General features: G+C 40.7%; 1 protein-coding gene across 1 annotated transcript; it reads left to right on the top strand.

Moving 5' to 3' along the window:
- The first annotated feature begins 11806 nt into the window (after window positions 1-11806).
- LOC124288066 (actin-5-like) lies at window positions 11807-15998 on the top strand. Its single transcript, XM_046724635.1, has 7 exons — window positions 11807-11965; window positions 12497-12736; window positions 13179-13317; window positions 13453-13560; window positions 14115-14306; window positions 14503-14622; window positions 14796-15998. The coding sequence occupies exons 1-7, from the start codon at window positions 11834-11836 to the stop codon at window positions 14999-15001; spliced, it is 1137 nt and encodes a 378-aa protein (XP_046580591.1). The 5' UTR covers window positions 11807-11833; the 3' UTR covers window positions 15002-15998.
- The last annotated feature ends 367 nt before the right edge of the window (window positions 15999-16365 follow it).

Raw genomic sequence — 16365 nt, 5'->3', positions numbered from 1 at the left:
GTTTTGCAGTCGCCCAGTTTCTTGGGGACTTCAAGGTCCACTTTGCCCCAGACCGATGGCGTCATCGGTCCTGAAAGTAAAAGGAAATAATAGTTGACAGGTATTGTTGGTGAAAAACATGTAACCTAAAAGACACATACAAGGTTAAACGTGAATTGAATGAGACAGGCCTCCATGGTCCTCTGTATATGCTGGAATATGGTCCAAAACATGTAACCTAAAAAGACAAGTTATAACTGTGAATGAGAAGGTATTATTGTAAACGAGGTTGTTTGTCGTGGTGATTTTTTTAAATTATTGTTTGTAAATGCTTGCCTCCATGGTCCTCTGTCGTCTTTTGGCAGTCGTCCGGTGTCTTGGGACTTCCAGGTCCACTTCTGCCCCTGGACCGATGGCAAGTCCTTGGTCCTAGAAAGTAAAAGGAAATAATAGTTGATATTGTTGGTGGTTCTCTGACTACACATGTTTTGAATTAAATGAGACAGGTATATGCTGGAACATGAAAAATATGTAACCTAAAAGACAAGTTATAACTGTATACAAGGCATTACCGTGAACGAGCATGTTTTCTTTTTTTCTATTCATTATTGTTTGTAAATGCTTGCCTCTATGGTCCTCTGTCGTCTTTTTGGCAGTCGTCCGGTGTCTTGGGGACTTTCAGGTCCACTTCTGCCCCAGACCAATGGCGTCGTTGGTCCTGAAAGTAAAAGGAAATAATAGTTGAGATTGTTGGTGGTCTCGACACATGTTGAATGAATGAGACAGGTATATGCTGGAATATGAAAATAATACACAAGGCATTACCTAAAAAGTCGGTGATATTTTTTAAAGTTATAACTGTACTTCCAGGTACGGAAGGCATTATCGTGAACGAGCATGTTTTCGTTGGTTTTCTATGAATGAGACAGGTATTGTTTGTAAAATCTTGCCTCCGTGAACGGTCCTATCTGTCGTCTTTTTGGCAGTCGTCCGGTGTCTTGGGGACTTCCAGGTCCACTTCTGCCCCAGACCGATGGCGTCTTTGGTCCTGAAAGTAAAAGTAAATAATAGTTGAGATTGTTGGTGGTCTCGACACACGTTTTGAATTATATGAGACATGTATATGCTGGAATATGAAAAACATGTAACCTAAAAGACAAGTTATAACTGTACACAAGGCATTATTGTAAACGAGGTTGTTGTCGGTGATATTTTTTAAATTATTGTTTGCAAATCTTGCCTCCATGGTCCTCTGTCATCTTTTTGGCAGTCGTCCGGTGTCTTGGGGACTTCCAGGTCCACTTCTGACCCAGACCGATGGCGTCCTTGGTCCTGAAAGTTAAAGTCAATAATAGTTGAGATTGTTGGTGCTTACTACACATGTTATGAATGAGACAGGTATCTGCTGGAACATAAAAAACTTGTAACCTAAAAGACAAGTTATAACTGTATAGAAGGCATTACCGTGAACGAGCATGTTTTCGTTTTGTTCTATAAATAATTGTTTGCAAATGCTTGCCTCTATGGTCCTCTGTCGTCTTTTTGGCAGTCGTCCGGTGTCTTTGGGACTTCCAGGTCCACTTCTGCCCCAGACCAATGGCGTCCTTGGTCCTGAAAGTAAAAGGAAATAATAGTTGAGATTGTTGGTGGTCTCGACACACGTTTTGAATTAAATGAGACATGTATATGCTGGAATATGAAAAACATGTAACCTAAAAGACAAATTATAACTGTACACAAGGCATTATCGTAAACGAGCATGTTTTCGATTTTTCTTTAGAAGATTGTTTGCAAATCTTGCCTCCATGGTCCTCTGTCGTCTTTTTGGCAGTCGTCCGGTGTCTTGGGGACTTCCAGGTCCACTTCTGACCCAGACCGATGGCGTCCTTGGTCCTGAAAGTTAAAGTAAATAATAGTTGAAATTAAAAGACAAGTTGTATACAAGGCATTACCGTGAACGACATGTTGTCGTTTTGAATTGCAAATGAGACAGGTATATGTCTGGAATATGAAAAACATGTAACCTAAAAGACAAGTTATAACTGTACACAAGGCATTATTGTAAACGAGGTTGTTGTCGGTGATATTTTTTAAATTATTGTTTGCAAATCTTGCCTCCATGGTCCTCTGTCATCTTTTTGGCAGTCGTCCGGTGTCTTGGGGACTTCCAGGTCCACTTCTGACCCGGACCGATGGCGTCCTTGGTCCTAGAGTAAAAGGAAATAATAGTTGATATTGTTGGTGGTCTCGACACACGTTTTGAATTAAATGAGACAGGTATATGCTGGAACATGAAAAACAAGTAACCTAAAAGACAAGTTAAAACTGTATACAAGGCATTACCGTGAACGAGCATGTTTTCGTTTTTTTCTATTAAATTATTGTTTGTAAATGCTTGCCTCTATGGTCCTCTGTCGTCTTTTTGGCAGTCGTCCGGTGTCTTGGGGACTTCCAGGTCCACTTCTGCCCCAGACCGATGGCGTCGTGGGTCCTGAAAGTAAAAGTAAATAATAGCTGAGATTGTGGGTGCTTACGACACATGTTATGAATGAGAAAGGTGTATGCTGGAACATAAAAAATATGTATCCTAAAAGACAAATTATAACTGTACACAAGGCATTATCGTAAACGAGCATGTTTTCGATTTTTCTTGAGAAGATTGTTTGCAAATCTTGCCTCCATGGTCCCCTGTCGTCTGTTTGGCAGTCGTCTGGTGTCTTGGGGACTTCAGGGTCCACTTCTGCCCCGGACCGATGGCGTCATGGGTCCTGAAAGTAAAAGTAAATAATAGTTGAGATTGTTGGTGGTTTCTACACATGTTATGAATGACATAGGTATATGTTGGAATGTGAAAAACATGTAACCTAAAAGACAAGTTATAACTGTACACAATACATTATCGTGAACGAGGAAGTTTTCTTTTTCTTTTTTAAAAGATTGTTTGTAAATGCATGCCTCCTCGGTCCTCTGTCGTCTTTTTGACAGTCGTCCGGTGACTTGGGGACATCAGGGTCCACTTCCGCAGCAGACTAATGGTATCCTTGGTCCTGAGAGTAAAAGTAAATAATTATTCAAATTATTGATAATTTCGTTAAAGATTGTGATTGGGTCTTGAAAACCATGTAGCTTAAAAGACAAGAGATAACTGTACACAAGGCATTATCGTAAACGAGCATTTTTTCGATTTTTCTTCAGAAGATTGTTTGCAAATCTTGCCTCTGTGGTCCTCTGTCGTCTTTTGGCAGTCGTACGGTGTCTTGGGGACTTCAAGGCCCACGTCTGCCCCAGGCTGACGGTGTCCTGGGCCCTGAAAGTAAAGGTACATAATAGTTCACATCATTGATACTTACTACACAGATTATGAATGCGAAAAGTATGTGATGAGTCTTTTAAAACGGTGTAACCTCAAGTTCGAACTGAAATATTGGAATAGTTTTTACCAGCATGTGGTCGCAGTCGGCTAGTACACTGCCCCGAAAGTGGCCAGAAGGGATTTGTTCTGTCTCGGAACTACCTACTGAAGGAATAAATGGTGGGTAAGCACTAAGTTATGCCATCTTTGACAGCATCCTGCAGGGCATGCATGAGGGGTCCCTATCTATCCTACCCCCTAAAATCTACCAGTCAAGTGCAGTCAGCATTTGGCCTACTGGGGAATGCTGAGAAAGACTGGGAGCCACCGAGTGTAGCAGCCCTAAGTAGCTGGTATGTTGCTGCAACATCCTGACGGGACAGCCAGGCCCTATCACCGAACCTCCCCTACAGTGCAGTCGGCGGGGACCTAAGGGGGAGCCGAGAGACTGTGGGGCCACCATTAGACAAAAACTCATCCCATCGGTCTCTCGGAAATGCAGTGTACTGAAGTCCGAGTAGAAGGCGGATGGGGGGACGCAACTCCAAAATCCAGAATGTGCCAGGGTTCCTGCATCTGAATGAAATGAGTCATGGATAAGCATCATGATTCACGTTTCTCACTATGTCGAGCTATTTAAACACTATAGGTAAGAATGATTTTCCGCCGGTTTTAGCGATATTCCAGCAGCATCGTGACGGGGGTATATCAGAAATGGGCTTCACACACAGTACCCATGTGAGGAATGAAACCAGGCCCTTGGCATGACGAGCCAACACTTTAACCACCAGACTACACCACTGCCTAGTTTATATGCAGGAAAGTAGTGCCCCCATATACTGGGAGAGAATATTGCTGAGTCAGGAATTAAACAACATAAAAGCACTCTGGACCTGTGTCAGGTTTTTATATTTCGCCGTATATTGTATATAAACCTTCACATCTTCGTACACGGTTTGAGTGGGACAAACATTTAGCACAGTACAAAAGTACCGTAGTCACAAAACAATATTTGTACAATGTGTACCCACATAAGCCAAATATTATTTGGTTACGTATATATTGCGTAGTATTCCATCAGGCGAAGGCGCAGTTCTGTTTGATGGAAAGGGGATGATGATTTACACTTTGCAATACGTGATAGTAAAATTGAGGACATAAAAATGTTAAACGTTACGTAAAATGTACCGGGAATAAGCATACACATTATCTTCCAGGTCTGGTAAGAGTTCCGCCCGTAACCCCGCTTGAAATGTCATAATGTACATTGTAATTATAGTGAAAATAAAAATTTAAGGGTTAGGGTTACAAATAAACGCCCCTTTTTGTAAAACAATGACCCAAACCGCTGTATTCAGATAATGGTTATAGCTGTATTCAGATAATGGTTGCTGTAAATAATTGATGAATTGGTGCATTCTGCCAGTCAATTCACATACAGAATTCGACAGAATAAATTTAGATTTCAAGTAATTTCAGTAGGAATATAAGAACCCTATTACAAAATATGCAATGAACACATAGTGTAATAATAGTTTTAACTCGTGACCCCACACACCCAGCCATCTGTCCACGGCTGTATACTGTTGCACTTTACACAAGACATCATCGTGAACAAGCATATTTTCGATGTGTTCTTCAGAAGATTGTTTGTAAAGCTTGCCTGCATGGTCCTCTGTCGTCTTCCTGTCTCTTGAGGACTTGTGAGTCCGGAGGTCTTCGTGGCGTTCCCTCGCCTCGGAATCCTTAACGTAGTCCTTTGTCCCACCTAGTCAGCCTCACCTCAAGGTGACCATGGCTTCCTGGGTCCTAAAAGTGAAGGTAAAGCATATTTCACCTCATTGATACTTAATACACAGATTATGAATGCGAAAAACATATGCCGGATCAAACTTAACACATTTACACAATCCCCTCGTTACCCCGTTTCGAAAATGTTTGCTCCCTAATATTCAACCTTGTTGAGAAAGGAAGTTTATGGTTTGAATAGGACTTGCTGCACAGATCCCAAGCGAGGTTCATTCGCTCGCTTACGATAAAACGTGCTGCTGGAAAAGACAATGAGGAAACCAGACAACTTACATAACATACCCCCAGCCCCGAACCCGAAACAAAAGAACAAAAAACAAACCGAACACCTCAGTGACAGGCGTTTAGACGAAGAAAGTTTCACGAGTTAAAATGAGCCGAGTAAGAGGTGATAATAGTTTCCTTTAGAATAATTGAATTAAACAATATTTTATTTCCATTAATGTTTACATTTTTCATAATACACGACATAACAAAATTGAAATAGGATTAGCAAACAGGCCATATGGCTTATGTCAATGCTTTTCCCCAAATAGTTCGTTATATCTTGAGGGGCGGTGGGGTAGTCTAGTGGTTAAAGCGTTGGCTCGTCACGCCGAAGACCTGGGTTCGAATCCCCACATGGGAACAGTGAGTGAAGCCCATTTCTGGTGTCCCCCGCCGTGATATTGCTGGAATATTGCTAAAAGCGGCGTAAAACCAAACTCAGTCAGTCAGTCAGTCGTTATATCTTGACATAATTCTATGGAGCAGACATTAGGACATAATTACTTATGGTTCATGAATTTTTGTGAAGCGAATATAATTTTTGTTTTATTATTATTATTATTATAATAATCTGTTTACATAGCCTCGAGTTCCAGCTAGGCTGCTCACAGGCGCTTTGATTTTCCCTCGATCATAGGATGTCAGTCTCAACTGCACTTCGTATTATCAATCTCAGCTCTCCCTGGGATCACACAACTCTTGCTGCTCGGTGGCTCCATATTACAGACAGCTGATTAGATACAGGTGTCATGATTTCTAAAATTTAGAATTACACGTTAGACCAATAATGACACAGACGTATTGCTGATTCAATAAAAATGCCAAAAACAAAGACAATTTAGTTCAGCATTCATCCGTGGGTGGGACATTGTATTTTTGTGTGTCCCTCGCCGCTCGTCGTACAATGTAAGTATTCAGACAACTGAGTGAGTTGTATTTGACGCCGCTATTGACAGTTTGTCAGTTGTTCAAGCCATCTCACTGACTGGTGTATTGATGTTTGAGACTGGCATATTAGGTCAAATACAACAATTTGCTCCAATACCTCTATTTCAGATTTGCAAAAATGCTAATAACAAATAACGTTCAAGACTGGGTTTAAATAGTAGGAACGAAGCTGCAATACAATATTTTGACAATAACCAACAGCCAACATTTAAGGAAACAGTGCAACAGACGAATGCAAATAATGTAACTGCATGCTAAGTGCAATAACACGCATCAATACATCGTGGTTTGGTTACGACCACGTCACTTCTTTCGTGCATACCCGTGAAGATCGCTGACTTGGTTGACACATGTAATCGTATCCCAATAGCGTATACCGATGCTCATGCTGTTGATCACTGGATTGTCTGGTTCAATTATTTACAGACTCCCGCCATACAGTTGGTGTTTGCTGAGTTGTGGTTAAACAAAAGGTGAGTGAGTGAGTTTAGTTTTACGCTGCACTCAGCAATATTCCAGCTATATAGTGGCGGTCTTTAAATAATCGATCGAGTCAGGACCAGACAATTCAGTGATCAACAGCATGAGCATCGATCTGCGCAAATGGGGAACCGATGACATGTGTCAACCAAGCCAGCGAGCCTGACCACCCGATCCCGTCAGTCGCCTCTTACGACAAGCATGAGTTACTGAAGGCCAATTCTAACCCGGACCTTCACGGGTAAACAATAGTAGTATAAGCATCTAGCGTCTTAAAAGTAAAGAAGACAAAAAGCCTATGAATAAATAAATAGAGAAGAATGCGAGTTCACTTCACGAGACCCATTCACACCACAACATGCGATAACACCACCACTACTACCTGAGACACCACCACAACCACCATATGGGACACCACCACCACTACACCAGAGGTCTTCTACACCAATACACGGCACAACCACCACCCACCCCGACACATACACGCACACACACGCACGCACACACACACACACTTCCCAACTACCACTTTATACACGACCAAAATAGTCCGGGATAACCAAATCGCACGGGCATGGCCGAAAGGGGTGTGGTTGTACAAAGCATGGTCTGTGAACCAGAGTGCCGTTGTACAAAGCGATCTTAACGCTAAGGTGATCGTAACTCCAATACCTTAACATAACCTTCCGACTGTCGTAACGCTAAGGGTTGTATAACGGCATCCGGCTCGAAGACTTCAATAATGCTTATGTTGTTTCAAAGGCATTACATAGGATTATCAAATGTTTATAGATCAAAATACTTTAAAAGAATAAAAACCATGTCAGATAGCAACTAAAGTGTTAGTCTTTCTATTGTTTCTAATGACATTGTCATAATCATTTAAAATAATCATCGCGTATATTTGTGTCACCATCCTCGGTTACCGAACTTTAAGCCTACACAATACATTCGCTATTTTCGCAAAGGGTTTAAGTGGGTAAACCTATAAAGGGATGCGAATCAACGTTGCTGTTTGTTTCCGTCTACATTGGTGTTTTTCTTAGGCTATGTTGTGAGTGAAGAGGTAAAAGGTTTCACTTTAACGGACCAGTTATCTTTACATGAACACAAATCAATTCAAGATACATCTGTGATGTTTAATTTGTTTTTGACAGCCCGGGCCACGTCGAACCCAACACTTGTGATACGGAGACTATGTAGATAAAATATAGGAAAGAGGGGCTCACATTAAGCATCATGTTTGTCTTCAGATTTTACGCCTTGAGATGCTATAAAATTGTATGGTAATATATATTCTGGGGATTTCAATAACATCAAGGATACATCTTGAGTTTAAGTTGCTTTTGACAGCCTGGCCAAGTCGGACCAAACAGAGCCTATACACTCTTTACTGATGATATACTCGTGGAAACAAATAAGGGGACACATGAAAGCAAACGTGTCCCTATATTCTTTTCCAGGTTTCTTCGCGTGCTTTGTATTCGAGTATCGAATCCGGGTATTCGGCGTGACGAGCGAAAGCTTTAATCACTCGGCTATCCCACCGCCCCTTGCCATGAGTGAGTGAGTATGGTTTTACGCCGCTTTTAGCAATATTCCAGCAATATCACGGCGGGGGACACCAGAAATGGGCTTCACACATTGTACCCATGTGGGCAATCGAACCCTGGTCTTCAGCGTGACGAGCGAACGCTTTAACCACTAGGCTAAACAACCCACACACACACACACACACACACACACACCTGTCATGAACACAGTGAATACACACACACACACCCACACCCACACACACACACATCGCTTGCAGGAGTACAGGCATACCAGATAATGTGGTTCAACCTAATGACGCAAGGTGCTTCACGGATAATGTGAACCCTATCCTTAGGGAGATCACATACAATGTGAATGGAACACGTGACACCCGATGTATCACAATGTGACGTCACTGAGGAAGTCACAGAAAATGTGAATACAGTGATTGTGACTTGGACACATACATGAATACAGTCAGTAAACCAGGCCCTATCACCGATAGCGAGAATACAGTCACTACCAGATATTTACCAGTTAAGTTCCGGGTTAGAATTTGTCCTCAGCAACCCATGATTGTCTTAAGAGGTGACTAATGACACATGTCATCGTACCCCAATTACGGAGATCGATGCTCATGCTGTTGATCACTGGATTGTCTTGTCAAGATTCTATTATTTACCGATCGTCGCCATAGAGCTGGACTATCGCTGAGTGCGGCGTTAAACAACAACAAACAAACAAAGGGACGTCAACTATGCAAATACCTTTAAGTAACAGAATAAGTGTATTTGATGAAGATGTTGAATTCAAATCTGTATGTCAGTTACATTCCACCATGCCTATGATAGTTCGAATCAAGTAGCTATATAGAACATGTATAATATCACAGCAATAATATCATCAAGTGCTGTTCTAAGCAAATGTAGATTAGGTGCACAAGCTTACGTATTTGCCATGCAAAGAAATATCGGATTATTTTGTTCCTTGGCTACAGATGTTTACCCATGCATGGTATGTGTGTTTACAAAATAAATTAATTTGTTTTCGATTTAATTTACGGGAGAAGACTTAATCTCGTTATGGAATACACATGATTTGTTTGAGAATATCAGAGACAATTTACCCACACGCGCGCGCAATATTACCATTTTAATTGATCTGCTTTTCGTGCTAACCTGCTAAATAGAACGCTAACAAGACCACTCATCCCATTCTGTGATATGTTTGGAACACGATAACAATAATAACACGAATATCACATGGATTTTACGTAGCATAATTTTTTTCATCTTTCAGGCACTTAAACATTAATGAAAAAATCGGCTTTCTAAAACTCTTCCAAAATCTTTTACTGTCTGAAAATGAGAGTATGCACATCGTAGATGCATCAAATATTGAAATCTCGCTAAATGCGTACTGTATTTGTGAATAGGTCAAGCATCGATATGTAATCTGTTGTTGTGGCTCACAACAGACTGCTGAGGTTATCCATATTTGGAAATGCTGTCAAATGTAATGTTTTCGTCCATACATGGTAGTTTTGCGATGCTGTATTGATTGCCGACATACGGCTTGCTTACTTCCATATCAAGCAGTGGCTGTCACGCTCCTTATACAGTCAACAACAATATGAGGGGCCATATATCAACTAAAGTAGACTTTATTTACCGTTATACTCAAAGTTGTATTTTCAAAACCTTGCAGCTTCTTAATATTTCTGAAACTATTTATTTTAGAACAAAACAACCTGTGTAATCAATAACGTACATTATCGACAAAGAAAGGCGATACTTGGAAATGCCTTACATTATCGAAAACAAAATCCCATTTGAGGGAGTAGCTGCATTGATCGATTGCCAAGTACCAAGGGAAGTAACTCTGACATTGTTTCACAACCACACTGTGTCAGTTGCTATTTATATGGGTTTGTGTCACAGCCTTCCACCATTACAGTCAGCGCAGAGTATAATATTGAACTTAAGTATTAATGCATCCACTCTACAAAATCTGATTTTTAAAGTTCTATCAATCAGGGCACTCCACTAGGAATGTCTTTAATGCGATTAAACGATCACTTACACATCCAATCAATTGTCCCTTCATACAATATTATATTTGAACATATACATGTATATCGTGTCTGGGATACGTGTTTCCAAATACGATAAAAGAAAACGGGCGTTGTTTTATACCAGTTATGTGATGCAACATACTCATTTACAACAATATCAATTTATAAGAAACATGCAAACAGATTTTACATTTAAATGAAGTGTTCGTCATGTTTTTTGCCAATATCGAAGTGAATCTAATGTATTTCCCATTCATATCACTAACAAAATATTTATAATGATGTCTAAATGAATTCCAATTTATACAAGGTGATGCTCATTTATTGATTCCTGGAAATATTGACAAATTATAACAAAGAAATAATAATATACAGACGATTTTCTGAATATTCCATGTCTACATGTAAACCCTGTAAAGATCTTTCATCGGTTTGAGTGATATAACGTTGTTGTTGTGACCAATATAGATCAGGGTTATGTTTACCTACATATATAGTATCTCACTGTCTACACACTGTCGGCGATATGCGACGCCCTGCTACCTGGGACAGATCATATATATTTTTAGCTCAGGGTTCACCTGTTTTCTTGGAAGCTGGGCGACTTCTATATTTATCGGGGATATCCTTCCATACAAGGAGAAAAATATGAATAATCGATATGAGAATTCCAGGAAACAGGTCAGTACCCGGGTATAAATACCCAGCAGTTTATAGTGGAGGAATCAAAGACATTAAGAACTGGAAACAGTCAAGTTACTACAGGTAGGTGAAATTTAACGTTATTTCTTATACACTGAAATTAGGATTAATGGACTAGGAATATTTGTAGCAAAATAATGCATTTACAGTGTTTAACGGTGATTTGACTTACTGGTTTAATGGTCGAGTGTTGTTTTACGCGGCATCACAACGTTTACAAGCTTTATCACTCGGCGGCGATTTTCTCAAGTCCAGAAAAGAACAATTATGCTCACCGCAGTTTTACTACTCATTCCTATTTTGAGATGTTGATTGAACATTTATCAATTAATTAAATATAATTTGAAATTATTTTGCGCTGCCATAAATATCAGAATATTGGTTTAAAGTGATATATGACAATTATGCATCATAAATATAACACGATATATACTGGTGTCATTTCGTAAATTGGTATTGCATTTACTCTCAGTTTCTAGTGTTAGTAGCGCAGATCGATGCTCATGCTATTGATCACTGGATTGTCTGGTCCAGACTCGATTATTTACAGACCGCCGCCATATAGCTGGAATATTGCTGAGTGCGGCGTAAAACTAACTCACTCACCCACTCACTCTAGCGTTAGTAACTCGATCACTATATTTCAGAAGTTCCACCAAGACAAACAGTACAACCATCTATACATCATGTCTGAGTACGATACAGATATTGCTGCTGTTGTCATTGACAACGGATCTGGGATGTGTAAAGCCGGCTTTGCTGGGGATGACGCCCCACGTGCTGTGTTTCCAGCTGTCATTGGTAGACCCAAGTACGACGTGAGTACACGATGTCTAAATTTAAAGATTGTAGTTTTACCGTATGTTTGTTTGTTTTAATAGAATATAGTTTGACACAATAGTATATGTGAACATTTCCCGATGTAGCATGTATTTTGATAGGCCGTACACATGGCAATAATTATTTGTAATAGATTTAGTATGCTATACTTTCAAAACTAGATATTTAAGCCATATGTTTAAGTTAAAGCCAAACAAAACAACGCCTTACCAACTTACGATGGAACTATGCGCAATACCTAAGATATATCTCAGTGTCATGTTATATAACGTTTATACAGTGAAACCAGTTAAATTAGGTAATACAATTCCCAGATAATCCTCTGGATATTCAGCCAACTGATTATTTTATCCCAGGTAAGGAATGTTGTCCTTTTCAATACATATTAAGTATGCTTTCAATTGCATTCGGCACTGAAAACGTGCTTGTGAAATTACTGTCTGGGGATTGATTGTCATGTGCGCATACTAACAATATGCCTCGAAATTCCACTGCAATCACTCCTACAGGTCTACATGGCCGGGATGGGAACCAAGGACTGCTACATCGGGGACGAGGCACAGAGTAAGAGAGGTATCCTCAGTCTGAAATATCCCGTTGAGAACGGCATCGTCAACAACTGGGACGACATGGAACGTGTGTGGCATCACACCTACTACAACGAGCTGAGAGTAGCACCCGAGGAGCACCCAGTACTTCTGACGGAGGCACCACTCAACCCCAAGTCTAACAGAGAGAAGATGGTGCAGGTAGGGGTCACGTTGTTACAATGACCAGACTATGGGGAGGTCTCACTATTAAACATATAATGTCATCAACCGCAGGTTAACTTTATTGAGATTTCAGGGTATACTTCTAACTTCTAAGTCAAATACTCTAAGATTAATAGAGACTATTCATGATGTTCACGTCGTTACAAAACAGCAGTTACCGCACATCGGCTGCATGAAGTGGTGTTCATGATGTCACCCACAAGTTTGTCAGGTCCAGATAATTCACATATCTCCTTGATGCAGCTTGAAAATTCAATTACAATTGGGGATTGTGAAAATGGTTGTTGGTAAGACAATGAGACCGTTTTCATGACGTAACCTGTTTTCTTAAGGATGCAATAATCGTACACTTTTATGTAACATTTGACATATAACATATCTCAATCGTGTCACTGATAGTATTGTTTCCTTATTACAGATCATGTTTGAGACATTCAACACTCCCGCCTTCTATGTGAGCATCCAGGCGGTGTTGTCGCTGTACGCCTCGGGGAGAACCACTGGCGTCGTCCTCGACTCGGGAGATGGCGTCTCGCACGTCGTGCCCATATATGAAGGTGAGACAAATCCGGGTATTTCAAAATAGACTTCAAAGTGTTATTTCATATTCTCAAGGTTTGAAGTTCCACACAACACGTTCTTCTGTCAGTGACACGATACTTATTGTATAACCTAATTTGTGATTATCTCAGGCTACGCCCTGCCCCACGCTGTCCGGAGAATGGACCTGGCTGGCCGTCACCTGACCTCCTACCTCAGCCGGATTCTTCACGAGAGAGGATACAACTTTACTACATCATGTGAGTGACCATTTATATCTTGTAATGGTCCGCACGTGTCTGCCATCACCTTTTAACCATTTAAACGTATATTTGCCACAGATTGTTCTTGACCTCACCACCACTAAGGTAGAAACGTCACCTTTTGTGTATTGCACTTCTCACATCCACAGGACACGGATTGTCTTCTCAAACGATTTTATTCATCACCGTACACAACGCACGCCGCTCGAGAGAGACGCGGTCACAGGAGCAAGAGTGAACTGAGGGACGTAACTCTATACGTCTCCACAGATGGATAAAGGGACGTAACTCTGTACGTCTTAACTAACAGAATACAATATAGTGCTTTGGCCGCCTTTTAAGCATTACCTGTGAAGGCCGCATAACAACTAAATTTTCTTGGTCAGCCTTGATAAGAGATTTATTTTGGGCATATATTGATTCATCAGTAAGGCCATAAGATCCATATCATCACAGATATTCTATTTTGTTAGTTGTCAATAAATATTATATGATTACAGTCATTTTTTCGTGTATCGTGTTTGTGACAACTTGAAATGTTGTGTTTGCAGCTGAGAAGGAGATAGTGCGAGACATCAAGGAGAAACTCTGCTATGTTCCCCTGGACTTCGAGTCAGAGATGGCGTCAGCTGCACAGTCCAGCGCCATTGAGAAAGGATACGAGCTGCCGGACGGGTCTGTGATAACTATCGGCAATGAGAGGTTCCGAGCTCCGGAGTGTCTGTTCCAGCCGAGCTTCACGGGTAAGTGTTACAGGATGATGGATAATCCAGTTCTAACGGAACTTGTGTTTTTTAAACATTTATCGTCATCAGCACAGACGATGATCGATATTGTTCAGTGATAAACATGTATACTTGACGCTGGTCCTTGATACATATAATAAACAGTAGTATATAATCACAACACCTTCTCTCATACATATGTTCTCCCCTCCAGGTATGGAGAGTACAGGCATCCACGAGATGGTCAACAGCTCGGTGATGAACTGTGACATTGACATCAGGAAGGATCTGTACAGCAACGTGGTTCTGTCAGGAGGATCAACAATGTATCCAGGTGAGCTCTTGCTGTAGCTGCCAAGGCAATGGCCGTGTCTGGGATTAGACATGGTTATTCATGGACAAAATGCACTGTAATCGATTCTGTAGCATTTCACCCCTTTGCATTGTAAATTGTTCTCATTCATGATTGTCACATTTTGTGCAAATAATAACGCTGTTATTTTACAGGTCTGGCAGACCGTATGGTGAAGGAACTGAGTGCCATCGTACCGTCTACAATCAAGGTCAAGGTTATTTCTCCACCTGAGCGGAAGTACTCGGTGTGGATCGGCGGCTCCATCTTGGCCTCGCTTTCAACCTTTCAACAAATGTGGATCTCCAAGCAGGAGTATGATGAATCTGGACCAAGCATTGTTCACAGGAAGTGTTTCTGAGTGTCATGTTGTGACAGGCAGTTGGCATTGACGAAACGTGCTACAAATCTTTGACTGGTGGGGACCAGGGTGGAACAGGCCTTCAAGACGCCCCAAAAGTGCTGAGTTGTGCTGGGAATGAAACTCATGAATTAAGAAATCTCGATTCGCCCGAACTGTGTTTCTTGGATTGTCAGCACCATACCCATACTTGTGGGTTTCACCATCATAGTTGTAAACGTCTTGAAGAATGGAAATGATGCGTTCCTAAATATCTGCAACTGCAACCACAATGACTGGACTGTGATACCGATATAATAGATGATTTGTTTGTTCCGCTGGTTGAGACTACAATGCAATATGAATGTAGATCCTTAATGTGTCACCTTTAGGGTGCCATTTCCAATATAAGCTGATGTTACTGAACATTGTGTATATATACATATTATGTGTATATGTTGACGTACCTGATTCTATCTTAATATAAACTGACCGTAAAATATTCTTCGGTAAAATATTTTCTTAAAAACGGCATTAATATTGAACAAGTGTTTTGATTCTGCCTTGTCACAAACATTGTACAAGTGTTTCCAAAACACTACAGATATCGTACCCAGTTACAACATTGGTTGCAAAATATTTATGTTTTGGGGGTTGAATAGTCCCAAAACACCAAGTGTGTACTTTCTTATGTACATCGGTATATAATTATATTTTTATTACGCCTTGTGTAGAGGATATCACTTCAATCCATGTGTACATATCACAAATCGCTGACTTGGTTAACACATGTCATCGTATCCCAATTGCGCCGATAGATGATCATGCTGTTGATCACTGGATTGTCTGGTCCAGACTCGTTAATTTACAGACCGTCGCCATATAGCTGGAATATTGCTGAGTGCGGCGTAAAATTAAACTCGCATAATTATCACAAATAATCTCATCTGTACATTTGACACATAAACCTATAATGTATACACGCTATGTGACGTAAATAAATGTTCGTCTATGTTCATTGTACATTTCTTTGTTCTTGTCTGAAAAAAACTAATGCACCTCTTTTACAATTTAATAGACCAGTCACCTACAGTCGAATTCCCCATCTCACTTGGGCTCCTTTTCAATCTAGACGGAGCCACTTGTTTCTCTGGGAATGATATATGTTCAGGGACTTAGCAGGGACTGAAGGCAAATACGCATGAGGAAACTGGAATACTATTCAGAGTATCAGTTCACACACAATCCCAGTCTATTATCACTCGACCGCCCGGGATTAACAAACGGTGTCAAATAGACGTCGATGGCTGCACGGTTGCTCATTTCTGACTACACATTTCACTGGTAGGGAACTTGGTTACAGTGAGAATGGAGTCTTTGTGAGT

Source organism: Haliotis rubra, unplaced genomic scaffold (genome assembly GCF_003918875.1).
Source record: "Haliotis rubra isolate DU_JTF1 unplaced genomic scaffold, ASM391887v1 Scf410, whole genome shotgun sequence".
Taxonomy (NCBI): Eukaryota; Metazoa; Mollusca; class Gastropoda; order Lepetellida; family Haliotidae; genus Haliotis; species Haliotis rubra.
This window is presented reverse-complemented; position numbering and strand designations above follow the sequence as displayed.

What these genes read in the sequence shown, in the direction of transcription:
- LOC124288066 (XM_046724635.1), top strand. Translation starts at nt 11,834, where the DNA reads ATGTCTGAGTACGATACAGATATTGCTGCTGTTGTCATTGACAACGGA. An exon ending in ATACAACTTTACTACATCAT is followed by an intron (nt 13,561 to 14,114) that starts GTGAGTGACCAT and finishes TTGTGTTTGCAG; the next exon opens with CTGAGAAGGAGATAGTGCGA. An exon ending in GTTCCAGCCGAGCTTCACGG is followed by an intron (nt 14,307 to 14,502) that starts GTAAGTGTTACA and finishes TCTCCCCTCCAG; the next exon opens with GTATGGAGAGTACAGGCATC.